A 19,770-nucleotide genomic window follows, 5' to 3' on the forward strand; every position below is an offset into this window, starting at 1 on the left:
ATGCCCGCCGCCGGCTCCGAGCTGCCGCGCCCGATGTCGCCGCCCGCCGCGCAGGAGCAGGGCGCCGAGTCGCGGCCGCCGCCGCCGCACGGGGAGCTGCAGTACTTGGGGCAGATCGAGCACATTCTCCGCTGCGGCTTTCGGAAGGATGACCGCACAGGCACCGGCACCCTGTCGGTGTTCGGCATGCAGGCGCGCTACAGCCTGAGAGGTGAGGCGGACGCGCCCGGTGCGCACGGAGCTGCGGTGGGGAGAGCGTTCCGGACAGGCCGGGCCCCGCGGTCGGCGTTTATTCAACCTCAACCCCGCGAGGAGGGGAAGCGGCCTTGGCACCACTTTGCAGACGCCGAAACTGAGGCTCGGATTAGAGAGATGACTTGCGTAGGGTCACACGAACTGGAGGGACAGAGCTGGGAGGTAAAACCAGGTCCTCTGGCTCTTAATCACGCAGTTATGCTGTCTCCCCAAAGCGGGCGCGATCCTGCAGCGTTTGCCCCAGATTAGAGGGTGGGAGAGGATCTGCTCGGGCTTGACCGGGGCCTTGGCTGGAGGGCCCCTTTTCTGCCCCTCCCCTTCCCTCCGCGTCTGCTGTTTCGCTTTGCAAAGTTTTTAAAAATTGGAGCCAAGATGACGTGGGCGAGGCCGCGTTGGGAGGAGCGAGCCGAAAAGCAAGGGCGGGAACTTGTGGTTCACTACAGTTTTGCCATTTGGTCCCGCGAACCAGCTTTCCTCTTAAACCTTGAAACAGGAACGCGAGAGTCCGAGTAGGAGTTCATATTTATTTGTCTTTGTCTTTAAAACAGGGTGGCTCCTGGGAAGAAGTGTGTCTAGGGGGCTGTTAGGGTTGGGCTTTCAGGGGACAGAGGGGCGGGGTGGGGGTCGGCACCGGACGAAAGTTGAAACAGGCGTGGAGGGCGGTTGTGAGTGGGGAGACCAACTGTTGGTGCAGCAGATTGACCCAGGTCAGGGGAGAAACCCTCCGCCGCGCACCCATTGGAGAGACTGGAAAATACGGGGCTGCAGTGGCCGATGTGGCTTGGACAGCCTAGGGAGTTTTGTCTGAGCAGAGGGATCCATCCACCTTCCTGCAGCTCCAGCGCAGTGGCCTCCGGGGAAACACAGACCTCGTTTCTACCCCCGCCCCTTTGCTTAGACCTTTGGCAAGTGGCTTAACTTTCCCATCTTCAGCGTCCCCATGTGCTCAAAATGGAGGAAATCATCCTCAAAATGGAGGGAAGCAGGTGCTTGAAGACTCTGTTCTTGTTACATGAGTATCACCTGTACAAGTGATAATGTCGACTGAATAGGTACCAAATTTAGTGAGAAGCTTTTACAGTTTTCTCTGTTGCTTGACGCAAACTTACGTATTACCTCCTGGTGTCTGTAAAAAGGGAGGTCATAATGGAGCCTCAAGGAAGGCTGTTTTGAGGATCAAATAGGATCATGCATATCAAGTGTTTAAACAGTTAACTATTTTTATTACACTTAAAAGAATAGAGGTTAATTTTCTTTGCGACTATCTAGAAACTATTCATTTTGGGCCAGGGCAGTATCTACTATCCCGTGGTCTTGAGCAAGTTATCCCTGGCAGGATAATCATGGAATAGGAGCCTTCAGGCTTTGTCCTAGGTCACATTCTATGTGTTGTCTTCGCACCTCTGTGATGAAGGGTTCACGCTAACCAGGTAGTGGGTGGTAGCTCTTTCCCTGCGTACACGTGCATCCCTGCCTGTTCCCTGCCCCAAATCACTGTGTGGAATTCCTGTGTCTGGTGGTCAAGGGGCACAGGAGGGTGGTCTCGGTCTGAATTGTGTCACTGACTTGGGGCTGCAGCCTTGGGAGCTCCACTCTGATCCGGGGGTGCCCACGTGGCAGAGGTTGCAGTTTTCCAGCTGCTCTGTGGTCACTCCAGGGCCTTGTGTCCTGGAGCAGTTTGCTTTTACAGAGAAAGTTGGATGGCATGTTCTGTTTTCCCATCTTGAAATTATACGATAAACTTTGTTTTCCAGATGAATTTCCTCTGCTGACAACCAAACGTGTTTTCTGGAAGGGTGTTTTGGAGGAGTTGCTGTGGTTTATCAAGGTAAAGAAATTTGCTGCTATTGGAAATCAATAATCTGTTCTCAGTACAGCATCAGCTAGATCCTTTTAAAAGTCACACCATGTCACTCCTCGGCCTAAAGCCCTTAGTGGCTCCAATTTCACTTAGTAGGAGCCAAGGTCCTTACCATCCTGTCTCAGCTCTGGCCTCCGCCAGAGTCCTGCTCACTCTGCCCCTCCCACCCTGGCCTCCTTGCTAATCTTCGAGCACACCAGGACATTCCCACCTAGGGCCCAGGCACCCGCTGGTCCTGCTCCCTGGAACCTTCTGCTCCATGTAGCATGACTCGCTCCCTCACCCTCAAGTCTCTGCTCAGTGAGCTTTCCCTGCCTCGGATCTAAAACTGTGATTACCTCCCCACCCTCTCCTCCCACCCCTCCTTTGTTTTCTCTACAGAGAAATACCTTATGTATAAGGTCTGCCCTCCCCCTTTACCCCCTTCAAGGGTAAAGGCAGACAATCAAATAAAATTTTTTAAAATGAAAATATATTTAAAAATAATTTTTTTTTTAAATTTAGAAAAGTATTAGAAGCTCCATGAGGGCAGAGAATTTCTCTTGTCCACTGTTGCATCCCCTGAGACACAGCCTGCCACACAGTAGGCACTCAACATGGAGTGATCACTGAATATAGATCCCAACTGTGCTCTTGTGTTGGGATAAGCTGGAAGGGTCTCTTGAGTAACAAGCTAGAGTGAAGTGATGATGGGCAGCAGCCACACCTGGGCTTCCCCTCGCTCCATCTGGTTCAGACCAGTGATATTCTGGCCAGTGCTGGTCACAGGGTACCTGAGGAAATGGGCTCTGTTCTGGGCTGGGCTAGAGGTTGGGATCCCTTCTACAGGGCACTTATGTGGCTTGTATTGTCTTGGGCCAAAGCAGGCCCAAGGCCTCTTAACACCTTTTAGAAAAGGTTTAGATTTGGATTCAATCCAGTCTCCCTTAGTTCTGTATTCTCGGGGTATTTTCTTCTGCATTGGCCTATCTCAACTGAGAGCGAGCTTCTACTTCCAAATACACCAGCGCAAATCTCAGAAGAGGACGTTTGTAAAGCAGCTAGAGCCCAGTCTGAATAGATGGGAAGGGAGACTTTTGAAGCCACATGCGAAAGGTTGAGAAATGAGTTGTTGGAAGTGAAAAAAATTAGTACAAACTCAGTGACAGAAAGGGTGGAACTGAGATGCTCAGAAATAAAATGTATTCGCTTGTTTTATCTTAAAGCTTGAGTGCAGGATTCTAATAAATCCTTGTCAGGAACACATCAGACTCGCCTCTGATCATCACTCCATGGGTGACTCAAAAATACAGGAGTTAGGGATTTCCCTGGCAGTCCAGTGGTTAAGACTCCGTGCTTCCACTGCAGGGGGCACGGGTTTGACCCTTGGTCGAGGAAGTTCCACGTGCTGTGTGGTGCAAAAAAAAAAAAAAAAAAAAATACGGCAGTCAGAGTTTACCTGCACTTCAGCTGGGATCTTTGGGCAATATGGAGATGTATGGTCTGTGCAATAGTTAATATTGGGTCCAGTGCCAAGCGTTTTGCTTGTATTTTCTACTCACAGTAATATGGGTGGTGGTTACTACTGCTGTGCTCTTTTTTGGGTGCAGATGGTGAGGCTAGAGGGGTCAGGAAGCTGGTCAGAGAAGGGAGGAAGAGAGGCATGGGGCCCAGGTGTGTGTGGCCTCATAGCCTTGCTTGGAACCTTACAGCATATCATACCCAGAGGCCAGTGGGGTCTGTCCTTGACCTGGATGCACCATCAGAATACAGGTTAGGATGACATGGGCCAAATCTAATGAGGTAAAATATATAAGAGGAAAATAAAGCTTGTACTTGGCACCAAAAAAATAAATAACCCCCCAAAACCCACACCTTAACTTTGCAAATATAGGTTGGGGGTAAACATGACTTGATAGTGGCACTTGTAAGATGTGTGACTGACATATTTGCCAGAAAAGCTAAGACTGATTAGGCCAATCGGTGGAAATATCTGATATACCAGGTCTAAGATACACCAAACAGATTGCACATGAGGCATTAGATTCATCCTGGGGCATCACACTTAGACACAGAACACATTTAGTTAAGAAACACAAAACTGTTAGATGAGATGGAAGTAATTAAAGGACTTGGAGGTGTTTCGAATTTTAGTTGAGGGGAATAGGAAAAAAGATTTGAGATCGTGATTGCAAAGAAGGATTGGACCATCCTGGGGGCCCTCAGAAAGTTTGGACTGGGACCAGCCTGCTTAATGATGGGATGTGTCAGGTGCTGTCCCCTGTCTGTCAGCACAGGCCCACTTGGGAGGAGGCTTTTGGGGGATCGACTGATGGCACAGAATTCACTGGATGCTGCTCTCTCCCATCTCTTCCAGGGATCCACAAACGCTAAGGAGCTGTCTTCCAAGGGAGTGAAAATCTGGGATGCTAATGGGTCCCGAGACTTCTTGGACAGCCTGGGATTCTCCACCAGAGCAGAAGGGGATTTAGGCCCAGTTTATGGCTTTCAGTGGAGGCATTTTGGGGCCGAATACAAAGAGATGGATTCAGGTGAGGAGACGGAGTGGGGCCTCAAATTTCCTGAGTGCCTCTCACAGCCTGAGTTTGTTCCAATGTTGCAAGTGGAGCCTGGGGGATAGGAAACCGGTGATGGGGAAGTGGATGTATAACTTGGACCTTGTGAGGGGCGCTTCAGATTCAGGTGGAGGATCAGATCAGATCATAGCAGGGTGGTTAGCACTTGCTGGGTCTTAGCACCTTCCATACCTTGTTCATCAGCAGATAGTGACCCGGTTGGTGGTTGGTCAGTGTGTTGGGTGTAGGGTTGGAAGTTCATCTGGGGGACAAGAGTGTCAGGGATTGCCCTGTGGCGGCCTTGATCTCCCCTTTTAAAGACTGAGCTGCCCAGCACACTGTAGTGGTGCTGGGGACCGGTCTCTGGTCACCCTCTCTTCCCCATCCTGGTGGGATGGAGGAAGGTGAAACATCTCACCCCTGGGCGCCCACCCTCCTCTGTCACTTGGTGGCTCCACTTGCTGACTGTCACAGAATCCAGTCCAGGTCCTTTGACCCTTCCTGTCCCCCCATCCCTAGGTCAGGAGTTGCAAAAGCAAATGCCTACCTCGGGGTGGGTGTGTGTGTGTGCGCACGCCGCGCATGTGCATACACACAGGAAGTAACAGTTTGCTGGCTGGGCAAAAACCAGTTACCTGGAAAGCCTGTGCCATCTAAAGGGGACAGTCACACCTCAGCTCTAGCCAGCTGGAGGGATTAGGGCCTGATGTTGTTGGGTTTTTCAATAAATGGCTAAGTCTTTGGAATGGTGGCAACTTTGGTAAGTTCAAAATGCCATGCCAACCTGAAACAGGCAAATTCACAGAGACCAAAAGTGGATGGGGAGTTGTTTAATGGGTACAGAATTTCAGTTTAGGAAAATGAAGAAGATTTAGAATGGATAGTTGTGATGGTTGCACAACATTGGGAATGTACTTAATGCCACCGACTGCACACCTTTAAATGGTTAAAATGGTCAACTTAATGTTATATAAATTTTGCCACACACCAAGAAAAATGCTCTGTGGGCCAAACAATTTCTCTGCAGGTGAATGGTCTTTCTGTTGTTAGACTGTAGCCCCCGTCCTAGGACATCCTCAGGATGTGAGGCTACACCCCTGGCTTAATTGTGCCTTAAATCCTGCCTCATGTTCAATTATTTATTCTTCCTTGAGGGACCTGATGAAATTATGGCCTTAGTTTAGAGTTGTATGAACGCTTAGCTGTTGGATTTCAGTACAAGAGTTTTTGTTTTGTTTTGTTTTTAATTTTTACCCTGAAATAATTATAGGTTCACAGGAAATTGCCCAAGAAAATGTAACCTCTCACATAAATTAACATTTGTAAAACCCACAGCACTTACCAGATTTCTCCAGCTTTATAGATTTGTGTGCAGTTTTAGCACCTGTAGATTTAGGTAACCACCACCACTATCAAGATACAGAACTGTTCCTTCACAGTTCATCTTTTTTTAAATCTTTGATGTTACTTTTCTGGAACTGTGATGGTGATAGGACTTTCTTCCCCAAATTTAGAACTACTGGACTTGAGCATAGTCTGACTCCAATAAGTGGAAGTTTAACCAGAGGGGTGTGAAGCTCTGCACATCTCGGCTTCCAGTTCATTTCAGAAGGAGGCAGGGACTTAAAAGTCCAGAGACCAGAAATGGGACAAAAGTATAAGGTGGTATAATAATTAGAGGTTTCCTGATATTTACAGTCAGTAGGTATTTAGCTGTTAAATTGTAATTTTAGGTGGGAGTGTTGGAAGGATAGTGTCTAGATGACAAAAAGGAATTCTCATCCTCTGTTAGTTGGACCGTGTATTGTAGGGTAAATTAGTGAAGATCCAGCCCTGTGCCTGGCAGTGGAGCGTGACAAGATTGGTTGATGGTATAGAGACTACGTCCTGTGGGGACCACTGGAAGAAACAGATTGTTAAGGCTGAAGAAGGTTAGCGATAGGAGAAGGGGGAGGAGGGGCACCACGGCCAAGTATTTAAATGACTCTTAAGTAGGTAAGAAATAGACATTGTTACGGTTCCAGAGGACAGACCTAGGAGCCAAGACTCAATATAACCCGACGAAATATAAGACATTTGTATTGTTCATTGGCTATCATGTAACTGTGCGCCAGGGGAGGCCGTGGGAGGACAGTGTGGTCGATGACCTCTGAGACCCTCTCATGGGATGCTGTGATTCACGTGTGAGGTGTTCTCTCTTTTTGCCAATTCTGCAGATTATTCAGATAAAGGAGTAGATCAACTGCAAAAAGTGATTGACACAATCAAAACCAACCCTGACGACAGAAGAATCATCCTGTGTGCTTGGAATCCAAAAGGTTGATTGCATCCCAGTCACCCTGCCATGTCTTAACTGTACCTCCTGCAGAGGCTGCCCGGCTGCCCCTGTGACCCTGGCCATGTCGCACGTGGTCCCATTTTCACCTTCAGAGGGTGAGGTTGGGCCCAGATGAAATTTGTATTTTATGGGCTTTAAATTGCCTGTAAAATTACACATGAAAATTTTAACATTTTAAATTGAGGCAGATGGAATTTCAGATCACCTCCCCCTCACTATTACGAACATTTTAAACAATTATATTGTAAAACTAAACTCTACCAAGGTGTACTAAATACCCAGAGTGGAATATTTGCATTTATGATAGAGATTTTGAATACGGGAAGGTGTGCCTGAGTGGCCAATATCCTGTGGCCCCTGCAAATGAATTCATTCCTCCTATACTTGTGGTTTGGTGCCATGGTGGTAGCACAAGTAATTCATTTCAGCTCGGGTGGAAGAGCATGGCTTCAGTTGTCAGCATGCATCCATAGAAGTCTCACGTTGATGGACAGGTCTCTGTTGTCGACCGTATGCCATCCCTGGGGTTGGAACGGTCTGTGAGGGTCATGGGGGTCGCTGGCCCAGTGGCTCTTTCTCACCATCTCCGCTGTATGAGTTGGTTCTGTTTCGCTTTGCCTAGAGCTGTGTTCTTTAAAACCACTGCCCCTCCTGACTTTCCTCTGCCGTCTCCTCAGATGTCCCTCTCATGGCCCTACCCCCGTGCCATGCCCTTTGCCAGTTCTACGTGGTGAACGGTGAGCTGTCCTGCCAGCTGTACCAGAGGTCAGGAGACATGGGCCTGGGTGTGCCCTTTAACATCGCCAGCTACGCCCTGCTCACCTACATGATCGCACACATCACGGGCCTGAAGGTGGGCTCCTCTCGGGGAGGAACGGCTGTTGCCAGCCTAAAGCACTGAGCTCTTATTTTCAATGATTTTTTTTAAATTAATTAATTTATTTTTGGCCACATTGGGTCTGCGTTGCTGCGCGCGGGCTTTCTCTAGTTGTGGCGAGCGGGGACTACTCTTTGTTGCGGTGCGTGGGCTTCTCATTGTGGTGGCTTCTCTTTTGCGGAGCGCGGGCTCTAGGCGCATGGGCTTCAGTAGTTGTGGCACGTGGGCTCAGTAGTTGTGGCTCACGGGCTCTAGAGCGCAGGCTCAGTAGTTGTGGCACACGGGCTTAGTTGCTCCATAGCATGTGGGATCTTCCCAGGCCAGGGCTCAAACCTGTGTCCCCTGCATTGGCAGGCAGATTCTTAACCACTGTGCCACCAGGGAAGCCCCAAGCACTGAGCTCTTAGATCCTGTAACGTGGAAGAACTAATTGCAGAGAATTTCGTCTCCAATTAGTCTTTAAATGTGATAGATGTAAATGAGGAACTGGCTTACTCTGTAACCTCCTTGGAGCTTTCCCGTCCTTTTGCTCTGTATAAACTAACAGGATCGTATAGGTTATTTATTATAACTTTGATGAATCAACTTTTCTCAAAATTGACGCTGGTTAAATTCCTTGTGAAAAGCGTTGGGATGTCTGCATACTCTGTATCATGTGTTTCTACATGATGTGTTTTAAAGGAATTCAAACTAAAGAATTTACTGTTCTGCTTTCTCCCGTGGGGTTTAGCCAGGTGACTTTGTACACACTTTGGGAGATGCACACATTTACCTGAATCACATTGAGCCGCTGAAAATTCAGGTAAGAAATGTATCTGTCACACTTTGGGGTTTGGTACCTTCTCTTGATAAAAGGTCGATATGGAAAACATCCCTCCTGTAATAAGTGTTCTCCTCGGTGCTCTGACAGAGATAAGAGGACCTGCTTCCAGGTTTGCGGGTGGTGGTGGGCAGGCAGGGACAAGGCAGACAGGCCTCAATGGCCACAGACACTTTACATGACACGTGCTGTGAGGTATTAAGTACCAGTACCAGAGAGGAGGAGCCATCTTTGGACCAGAAGGTTTAGGACCTTCCCAGAGGTGGCATTTTAATTCATTGTTTTACTTGGAAGAGTGTTTAAATGCAAATATTTTCCCTTAGTTTTATGCTAACATACAGTATTTAGGTCTGAACTTTGAAAAGTCTGTGTTCACTTCCATAATTTACAGCAGCCAACAAAGGATTTGTTTTTTGGATGTTTTTTGTTGTTGTTTTGTTAATTGAAGTATAGTTGATTTACAGTGTTGTATTAATTACTGTTGTACAGCAGACTCAGTTATACATGTATATACATTTTTTTCATATTCTTTTCCATTATGGTTTCACAGGATATTGAATATACTTCTCTGTACTATACAGTAGGACCTTGTTTATCCATTTATATATACTAGTTTGCATCTGCTAATCCTGAACTCCCACCCCTTCCCCACCTTGGCAGCCACCAGTCTATTCTCTCTGTTCGTGTTTCTGTTTCATAGATAGGTTCATTTCTGTCATATTTTAGATTTCACATGAGTGATATCTCATGGTATTTGCCTTTCCCTTTCTGACTTCACTTAGTATGATAATCTCCAGTTGCATCCATGTTGCTGCAAGTGGCATTATTTCATTCTTTTTTATGGCTGAGTAGTAGTCCATCGTATATATGTATTGCATCTTCTTTATCCATTCATCTGTCCATCGACATTTAGCTTGTTTCCATGTCTTGGCTATTGTGAATAGTGCTGCTGTGAACATAGAGGTGCATGTATCCTTGAATTACAGTTTTGTCTGGATATATGCCCAGGAGTGGGATTGCTGGATTATATGGTAATATTATTTTCCATTTTCTGAGGAACCTCCATATTTTCCACAGTGGCTGCACCAACTTACATTCCCACCAACAGTGTAGGAGGTTTCCCTTTTCTCCACACCCTCTCCAGCATTTGTTATTTGTAGACTTTTTAATGATGGCCACTCTAACTGGTGTGAGATAGTACTTCATTTTAGTTTTGATTTGCATTTCTGTAATAATCAGCGATGTTGAGCATCTTTTCATGTGCCTATTGGCTATCTGTGTTTCTTCTGTGGAGAAATGTCTTTTGGTGTTGTTTATGGTTTCCTTTGCTATGCAAAAGCTTGTAGTTAGTTTAGGTCCCATTTGTTTATTTTTGTTTTTATTTCCATTGCTTTGGGAGACTGACCTAAGAACATTGATACAATTTATGTCAGAATATTTTACCTATGTTCTCTTCTAGGCGTTTTATGGTGTCATGTCTTACGTATTTCCAACAAAGGATGATTTAAGATGGCAATAAAAATATGAGTGTGCTTAATGAACCTCAAGGAAAAAAATTCAAACCAAAAACCTTTAGCCCCTTATGGATTAGGTCTGGGTTTGGCAAGTCTTTGAGGAGCTTGGCTACTGTGATTAGAGGGTGACCCAGGGCTCATCCAAATGCTCCTCTCTGGCAGTCTGCTCCAGTCATGCTGGACGGAATACTATGTGGTCGTGACCTGTGTCCATGTCCTCATTGCTACTGTCTGTTCATCCCAGGAGTCCTGGCTTGCATCCCTTTCTGTTGTCAACACGTGTCATCTTCTTTGCCCTTTCTGCCAGGGACAGTTGGGCTAGGGTTCAAGGGACTCAAGTAACCATTCTGTAGCTACTTTTTATTAAAGTAGAAGACTAGGCCCTGTCTTTAACAAATTTACCAAGAGCAGTCGATTATAAGAACTTAAACCTGGTGAGCCACCAAGGCTCCTGACACCATGTGATTCTACTGAACACCCTTCACTCTCCACGTGGGTGAAAGAATTGGTCAGCAGCATTGAATAACCAGGGACAAGGTATCTGTAGTATTCCACCCCTGAAAAATAATATTGATACTTTATTGGTAAAATACTGTTATTTGTTTCATGAAGGGACACAGGGAGCAAAATTAAAGCAGGTTGTATGGATCTGGCAAAATAATGGCCTTATGTTGTTTTTAGCTTCAGCGAGAACCAAGGCCTTTCCCCAAGCTCAAAATACTTCGAAAAGTTGAGAAAATTGATGACTTCAAGGCTGAAGACTTTCAGATTGAAGGCTACAATCCTCACCCGACCATTAAAATGGAAATGGCTGTTTAGAGTGCTTTTGAAGGAGTTGTTTGAAGGATATTTACAGGTGAAAGTTCATTTTGCTCTAAAGGAGAAGGAACTAGGTCAAAACCTGTTGGTGATCTATCAGTTATTATTCATTAACTTTTAAGGATGTTGCCACTGGCAAATAGAACTGTGCTGGTTCTCTTAGTAATAAAAGACCTGGAGTTAGGGTAACTCACTGAGGATGTATGTAAATGTAGAGATTGTGAATACAGACAGGAAGGAGAAAATATATATACTCTTAATTCAAACTTTATGTTTTTATGAAAATGGTCAGTGAATTTCAAGAATTATGTATAACTATTGCCCAAATTGGAGCAAGCTGGATAACACCATCAGTCATAATGCCTAGTGTGGTTATGAACATATTTGTTTTATATCTTGCTGTAATGTTCTGCATTCATGTTTTGTTTTGTTTTTTAATTCCATGTTGCCATTTATCTGCTCAGTTCCTGCCTAAAACAGATTTAACTGAACCCTCCTAAACAAACATACCTGTGCTGTGTTCTCTTTTGGATGCTGCTTAGATGGGTAAGGTATATTTTAGAAATGCTGACTAAGCTGTATTTCACCCTATTTTTCTATGATTCATCTAATTCTAGCTGCATTTTATCATTAAAATACAATGATTATTTGGGATAAAGGCTTTAAGGGTTATAAAAATAGTCTATGAAATATCCCTTTACCCTCATTAGCTTCAGCATGGTGAATTCTCTAATAACAGTGCTTAGACTGAGCAAGAGAAAGATGCTAAACCACCTCAGGGCTGATCAGTGAATGTTTTTACCTTTGCTACATATCAGATATCTCATAGTGCTGCACGACTGTTTTATTATGCTAATTTATGACAAGTGTGTTTTTTAAAAAGATTAAGGAATTATTCCAACATGCTGCTTATTTTCAAAGTTTAATGTCTAGGTACCAGCACTTGATAGAAATTTTAACATCTTCCTGGACTTTGAGACAGTTGGATCTACTTTTGTTTAAAGATTACATAGGAGAATGTTTTTTGCTGAAAGAATCAAGTAATGATGACTAAGCTGATGCCTGAGGTTAGTATGACTTTCAGCTGAACTTGTTCTGATTGGTAGGATGAATTTTTTTTTCTATTTTTGTAAAACCATACCCAAGAAATTTTAAGCCTTTTCACTTAAAGCAAAAGCTGTTAAGCATTCAGCTCTAATTCCCTTGAGCAGCAAGGAGCTTCTCCCAAACTTCACCATCTGGATACTGGTGTTTCTTTACAGACTCCTCCTTCATTTCTGTTGAATAACCAGCATCCTATCAAAGACAAAAAATGGAATCATGTTAATAACCACCTAGAACAAAAGTCATTTATTTTACTTATTTCTGCTGTTCCTAGAACTGCTTTTAAATCTAAGTCAGAGGCAACTGAATTAATGTTTTAAAAATAAGTTTGAAATGGGGGAGAGGGACGTCCTTTATTGGCTGCTTCTCAGGATTAGTGAACTATTCACACCCTTTGATAGTTCAACCTCTGTTGGTGAAAATGAGCCCCGATCTCTTGAATAGACGGATAAATGGCGCAGACAACACAACTGCAGTCAAAACCTTTCACTAACTTGCTAGATGGTGCCGGGGTTTTTTTTTAGTTTTGTTTTGTTTGGGGCAGGAAGGACCCAAGGAGTGCATGTTTTCAGGTCCAGCTGGTGAGGAAAGGCTGGCGTGAGAGAAGCCTTGTCGGGGGCATCCTGACCTTCAGGTCTGGGGAGTTTGACTAAAGAGCGATATGTTTCTAGATATTGAAAACAGACTTGAAGGAGACAAAGCTTTGTGCTCTGGGGTCTAGCTCCTGAGAAGAGTAGGGCAGGGCTGGCAGTGCCTCCTCGGGGATGGGGGTGGGGCCTCCCTGGCCAAACTCACCTTAGGAGGCATGTAGGAAGCCTTCTTGATTATCACGGGGTACGTGAAGTGCTCGTGCAGGTGGTCGACGTATTCACACATCCTGGGAGGAAGGAATCGGGTTGGGGTAAAAATGCCTTCAGTTAGATAGTTCATGTGGTGCTGTTAGGGCAAAGGGGCGAGCACCACTAAGAAAGGATGGACTCTGCCAAGGCCTGGCTGATACCATGTATTTCTATGTAAGTCCCTCAGCCTCTGGACTTCAGGTCCTTCTCTGTAAGGTAAAGCAGTATGGGGGATTGGATGAAATGAACTGTGAAGTATCTTTTAACTTAAGGTTTTGGGAACCAAAAGGCATCAATTTAGACTTAGACGTATCTGGGATTTGGGTGCCTCTAGCCAAAAGGTGAACAGATTAAAGTCACCAAATGAGGTCCCTTCCAGCTACACAAATGATTTAGAAGAGCACAGGTTTTAGGATCAGACCAATCTGTTCAAATTTGGTGTCAGCCACTGTCTAGTTTTGTGACTTGGGGCAAGTGACCTAACTCTACTGCCTTACTTCAGCCATTGGTTAATGAACAGCTGAGATGAGCAGGCCATGTGTCCAGTGCTGGGGACACAAAGGAACTGGTAAGAGAGGGCCTTGTGGTTTCAATGGCCGTAGATACCAAGTTGTTGACTATAATATGTACTGTGTATAATCTATAAAGAACAGGCTACAGATGAAGAACCGGCCGCTTGGGAGAGGACAGCGGGCCTTGAAGAATGAATAGGGAAGCGGTGCTCCACACACAGGGTTACAAAGCAGGTGACAGCACACGGCATCTCTGTCTGGTGGCTGTCCCTCCTGCATGGTGGCATTCCCAAACAGTGAGGTCTGCTTTCAGGGGGTGGCATGAGGTTCTCACCCACTCATGGGCGGGCATAGTGCCCAGTGGGTCAGAGCTGACCCTCTTTTGTATTCCTCAAAACTTTGCAGGACCTGTCAAGGTTGGTTGGAGCCCCTCCCTTAGTCCTGCTTTAAGGAACTGAAATGAGGGGGCAAAAGCAGAATAACCTAGGAGTGTTCGTTTTTCTAGTTTAAAATATCTCAGGTTTAAAATACCCAGCTGCAGAAAGAACCATTACTTTATAGTTGAAGTCCCCGTAGACCCTCACAGGTCCCACTTCTCAATCCTGAACTTGATGTTCACCTTTCCCGTGCATGTCCTCATGCTTTCACTGTATACTCCTAGTGATCTTTCTGCACTATTGCATTTAATTCTTGGAGGAGAGAAAGGCATAATAAAGTTGTATGTCTGCAGGTGACTGGAAGGAGACTGTCCTAATTTAAAGCTCACCTGGCACATGCTGAGAAATAAGACGGAACTAAAAGATGCAGCCAGATCCTGAAGACTCCAGTGTTGGGAAGAAATTGGACAGAAGCAGAGAGTATACATATGAAAGCGGGGCTTTAGAAAATCAGAAACAGGAGCTGTTTCTGGTTTCCATTTGGTTGCAGACTCTCCCCATCCCCCTTATGTACCTAGAAAACAGTAAGTCAGCTACCAGGAAACCACCCTCTAGAAGAAAAAAGACTATTCAGTAGTGGGGCTCAAACTGCCTTTGAGTTATGGGATGTGCCAGTGGCCAGGGGTCTGGCCTGGAGTGAGAGACAGTATTGAAGTTAATGCCACATCACTGACCTGTCTTTGAGGCTTGCAGAGACTGATATGAAGTCAAATATAATCAGGTGCTGCACCAGTTCACAGAGGCCAACTCCACCAGCATGCGGGCACACAGGAACTAAAAGTGAAGACAGATTTCCACTGAGTGCTAAGTAGGGCAGCGAGGGAGAAGTGAAGGAGAACCTGTGGCTTTTCTTGTTGCCTGCAGGTGATTAAATCGTTAATAGTTAGGAATGAAAATCATCAAAGATTCCCTGATTAAGCCTAACTGAGAGTTAGAAAAAAGTCAAAATGGGAAACTCCAGAGGGAACCAGGCAGGGAAATGGTGTTTGGTCCGCGACCCCGCGGTGCCCTTACTGTCAAACTTTTTGGCCATCAGCAGCACTGAGAGGTTCTCATTTACACTCCCCAGCCTGCAGCTGTCGATCTGGAGAAACTGCAGGGCTTTTGCCTGTAGGAGTTGCTTAAATATCACTCTATTGTGGCACTGGAAATAGAATTAAAATACACCAACAGAAGAGTCAGCCTCGGCCTTCAGGATCTGTATACCTGGCACTGCCCCCATTCCAAGTCTCTCATTGGTGGCCTCCTGGAAGCCCGGACTGTATTCATTTTTTGTTCTCACTTGGCATGAGGTGAGCCCTGACAAGCCAGGCAGGGACCTTCTGATCACTTTGTTACAGATTTGCTGGCGGAACCACGTGTGTGTCATGTAAAAGTCACACCACTCACCATCTATCAGTGCATAACCGCCACCTCTAAGTGGGAGATAAAGCATCAGGATGAAATAAGGGGATGGCGATGAGCAGGTGGCACGGGCGACAAAACAGAAGCGTGGCAGAACGGCACTGCTCCTTTTGCTGGGAAAGCCGAGAATCTGTTCCCTCACAGAGCTCTACTCGTGGGCCGCCTGCCGCGGGCTTTGGCAGGCACTTGTGCTTCGTTTATAAGCACAAAAAGGGAACGCAATCATGTTTACCCAGTTTGGAAGCTGGCTTACTTAAAACCACATGGTGCACATTAGGCCCCTGCAGCTTTAAATTGCTGCCTTGTAAATTCCGAGGAGCTACTTTGAAAAAGATAAATGACCTTAGTCATAGGAATTGTAGAAGAACATGCAAACTCGACTATATGTATGTCTTACTCCAGACTATGAAGTGGTCTAAGGTGACCCAATTTCTAAGATGAAGAAAATCTCCCAACTCAGAACAACAACACAGGTGATGGAGCCTAGCGTATGCCAGTGTCCCCAGTCGGTGGCCAGTGTGTGCTGACCCTGAGGAGACATCTCTTACCTGTTCTCCGGTGGCAACGCCAATTCCCAGGGGGACCAGTGCCTGTAAAATATAAGGCAACCTGATGTTATTTTCCTAAGTTTTTGAACTGAGACTCCTAATGTTTAAAAATATTTAGAGCTGTTCAGCTATTTAGAGCTGAAGAAGGAAACAGCCCTGCCGTCGAGCCGTGTGAAGTTTAAGGAGCCACAGAAAGTGGTAGAGCGGGTGGGGGAGGTACACTGGGCCATCTCTGTCTGACGCCAGCACGTGTTCCATCCCACAACCAGTACCTCCCTGATTTCTCACCCATCTGGCAGCCTTTGGTTTAAATAGGGCTGCTCATGGAGCTCGCTCTGTCAGAGGATGCAAAAATATAGGGCTCCCAGAAGTTACACTTTCTCCTATGAGTGACCCACCTGGCGCTCTGGCTTATAGATCTGTGCTGTGAACCCGGCTAATGGGAGACTCCCTGAGAGACAGGATATTTCTCACATATTCTTACATATGAAAGGGAGAGAAGCCGGCCCAAATTCAGGTGAGTTTGCCCAGGAAGCGCCCTGGTTAAAGGGCTCTGTGGAAACGGATGGGCAGCCTTCTCATGGGGAGGCCTGAACTTGACATTAGCTAAGCAAACCTTTGCTTGTGAATCAGCCAGAGGAATCTACACTTTGTTTCAATCTGGGTGAGTAAAATATTTGAGTATCAGTCAGATTTCTGTATTTACAAAGTATGGGAATCAGGTCTGTTAACCTTTGGATTGCTGGTAGCCTTTCAACTGGTAGCAATTTAGTTTCTCTAAAATAAATAGAACTGTGAAAGGGAATAAGCCCAGCAATCTTAGGATCTGTGACCACCACTCTAGCAGCAGCAGCAGGTTTTTTACCTTGGAAATGGTGGCATGCCCCAGAATGTCATCAGGGGAGGTGGGCTCCTCAATCCACAGGGGCTTGAACTCCGCCAGCTTCGCCATCCACTCCACGGCCTCAGGCACATCCCAGCGCTGGTTGGCATCCATCATCTGAAAGGAGGGAGAGACCCTTCATGGGGAGGTGTGCCCGCTGCTGACCTTGCTGCAGGCTGTGGCTCCCAGGGAGGAAACGCTGTCACTTGGTGCCCCTGACTGCTGGGGCCCAGCACACACCCATAACAAAGGGAGCCCAAGAGCAGCCACCAAGACGAACTCTGGCTCCAGATACTGTCTCAGGAGATGCAAGCTGCTCAGGGAGCCACTGTGAGGTCCAGAAGTGCTTGCTGGCCCTGGAGCTCCAGCCTGATCTACATTTAGAAACCACCCAAATACATTTGTCTTGCAGGGTTCATCATTTGTAGGAACTGTTTTATCACATTCTGAATCATGCACAGTTAATACCGAGTTTGTTCAATAGTCACTTATTGGCTATTACCTACTATGTGTTTGGCACAATAATAAACCCAAACTCTACCATTAATTAGGCATCTACTCCACTAGGCATTTAATGGATTTTGTTCCATTTAATATTTATAATAACTCTATGAGGCAGTTCACATTAACCCATCTTACAGACAAGAAAACATAAGCAGAGAAGTAACTTGCTCAAGGACGATAAGTAAATGGCGAGTTCAAATCCAGGCCTCTCACTCTAAGGCCTGGGCCCTCTGTGTGCAGTGAGACTGCCAGGAAGCCAGGGTGTGCAGAGACAAGAAAGGGCCCCTCCATCCCCGATATCATCACACTTGGAGAAGCCAGACACAGAGATGGAATTCTTTAGTAGAATGTGCTGAGTGGCAAGAGGTCCCTTGTGGGACTCTGTGGGAACCAGAGGATAGTGCGCCCAGAATCTATTCCTGTCATAAATTATTTAGATGAGCATGACCTCACAAGACAAAAGTAACATTAATTCATGTATAAATAGTGGGACTTTTGATCTTAGGTCCAGGGCTCAAACTTCTATTTTAATATATGAAACATGCCTCCAAAAAAGATATAAAAACATCTTATTGTGACTATTTTATGAAAATATTTTACACATAGGAAGAAATGTTTTATAAAAATAGGTAGGAATGACTGATATTTAACATTTATCTCGGCAAAAGTTCCAGCATTTATTGAGCAATGGCTCCCTGAGACCCACCTACCTGAAGGCGGGTTGGCGGATTTAAGAAGGGGGGGGGGGTTGAATGGTTGACACACCTGGGGCGCCAATGGGAGACCTGTTTGCTCAGGCGCATCTGTCCTAGCACAAAGGAACAATCCCTAAACCTGATCTTACTTAGTTCCGCAGAATAAAAAACTATCAATCAGCCCCCTCAGTTTTTTGTTTTTTTAAACAATTTGCCTACTCCAAGAGCTCAAAGCTGTACTTCTGACATACGGTGTTAAAGTTCCCAATGTTCTTTAATCCTTGCTTGAAACAAGTTGTATTTTGGCCCTGGACAAGGCTTCTCACATACAGCTGCTTACTTCTCAGTGGCAGGGAGGTTACTTACCAGCGTCTTCTCAGGGCCGATCATGTTTCTGATGAGTCGGCATCTACGGATGTCATCCTGGAGATCAGCACCAACTTTTACCTTAAACCTATAAAATAAGTTTGGTCTCATAATTTAGATCTGTCCCCTGACTTGGCAAAGACACGTGGCTTTTCTGCAGAAGTAACTGTTTCTGTCAATAATTCACAGGTCACATTTTCTAGTAAACTCTTGCCCTTTCCCAATCAATCTTCAGACAAGCCACTCAAAAATAACCCTGTAAGTGTATCTTTTTACTCAGTATCGGGGCAGTAACTCTAAATTACCTGCTGTCCTGAAGTCCAGCAATGGACAGAGCAGCTAGATCTTTAATAACATTAACTGAGTTTTTTGCTGTGCCATGAAGAAGAGTTAAGAACGGAAAAGGCATAGTCAGACTTGGCGGGTGAGCTGGCATCCTCTGCCTCACTCACCAGCCTCTCTGTCCTACACACGGACATCAGGCTGCTGCTTTGGAGCCAGGATGGTCCAAGGTCCTCCTCTCCACAACGCCCAACCGCTGTGCTAACAAAAAAGCCCCTCTCACAGCCTGTGCTGTTCTCTCCCCTTTGCTCAACACCAAACACACTAAGATGACCTTTCTATCCTGGGTGGAAGCCTTAGCTTCTGGATGCTGGGCTTCCCATGCTCAGGGGCCTAGGAATCTCTCCTCGGCCTTCTCTGACTCCTAGCGGTGTCTGCTCCAGCCTTTCCTGGGCACATGGAGGGAGGGAAGGTGCCAGCACTCACTGAGCACCTGCTACCAATCCTGGCTGTGCTGGTCCTTTTCAGAGACAGCAACCTTGAAAACCATGAGATATTATGATTCCCATTTTATAGAGAGAAAATGAGGTTCAGAGAGGTTGAACAATTTGCCCATGGTCACACAGCAGGCAGGCACTGCAGGAGATGAAAGGAAAAGGCATGATGTTGATTCCAAATCCACCACATCCCAAGCCTCTCCACTGCTTCATGCTGCCTCCATCAAGTTCTCAGTCCCCAACCCTTTACTTAGCTGAGGATTCAACCATAACTCAGTGCCTCTCACAGTTCAGTGGGTATGCAGATCACCCAGGGATCTTGTTAGAATGCAGATTCTGATGCAGCAGGTCTGGGGTGAGGCCCAAGATTCTGCACTTGTTTTTTAAAGTTGATGGGAGATCTTGTTTTTGGTCCTTACTTATTAAGCAACCTATACAAATGGTTTTCTAAATCTACCGCGAGCAGCAGGGCACGCTAGTGCTGCTGCTCCACAGACCACACCTGGAGCGACAGGAGGCGGGTGGCCAGACTGTCGCGCAGAGAGCCTGGTGACGGCTCACAGGCACAATGTCCACCTTGAGCCGCATGGATGGGCTCAGTGACCAGATCAAAAGGTGATGGTCCCTGTGTCCTGCACAGCTTCGGGATTCGGGGCCACT

At 46.1% G+C, this 19,770-nt stretch overlaps 2 protein-coding genes across 4 annotated transcripts in view; one reads left to right on the forward strand and one right to left on the reverse strand.

Annotated features, from left to right (window-relative positions):
• Positions 1 to 12,100, forward strand: TYMS (thymidylate synthetase). Its single transcript, XM_030842574.2, has 7 exons — positions 1 to 211; positions 2,010 to 2,083; positions 4,473 to 4,647; positions 6,888 to 6,989; positions 7,687 to 7,862; positions 8,617 to 8,688; positions 10,902 to 12,100. The coding sequence occupies exons 1-7, from the start codon at positions 1 to 3 to the stop codon at positions 11,037 to 11,039; spliced, it is 948 nt and encodes a 315-aa protein (XP_030698434.1). The 3' UTR covers positions 11,040 to 12,100.
• ENOSF1 (enolase superfamily member 1) overlaps positions 10,706 to 19,770 on the reverse strand; it is a 23,255-nt gene continuing 14,190 nt past the window's right edge. The window contains exons 10-16 of one of the 3 annotated variants that reach the window (XM_030842581.2): positions 18,332 to 18,419; positions 16,749 to 16,883; positions 15,884 to 15,925; positions 14,946 to 15,075; positions 14,606 to 14,705; positions 12,939 to 13,020; positions 10,706 to 12,335 (exon numbers count right to left, since the gene is read on the reverse strand). In XM_030842581.2, coding sequence (XP_030698441.1) covers positions 12,234 to 12,335; positions 12,939 to 13,020; positions 14,606 to 14,705; positions 14,946 to 15,075; positions 15,884 to 15,925; positions 16,749 to 16,883; positions 18,332 to 18,419 — 679 coding nt within the window. In that variant the 3' untranslated portion in view covers positions 10,706 to 12,233. Of the gene's footprint in view, positions 12,336 to 12,938; positions 13,021 to 14,605; positions 14,790 to 14,945; positions 15,076 to 15,883; positions 15,926 to 16,748; positions 16,884 to 18,331; positions 18,420 to 19,770 lie in introns of all 3 variants that reach the window. The other 2 variants (XM_060310633.1, XR_009566437.1) reach the window with 2 other exon arrangements.

Source organism: Globicephala melas, chromosome 13 (genome assembly GCF_963455315.2).
Source record: "Globicephala melas chromosome 13, mGloMel1.2, whole genome shotgun sequence".
NCBI classification, from domain to species: domain Eukaryota; kingdom Metazoa; phylum Chordata; class Mammalia; order Artiodactyla; family Delphinidae; genus Globicephala; species Globicephala melas.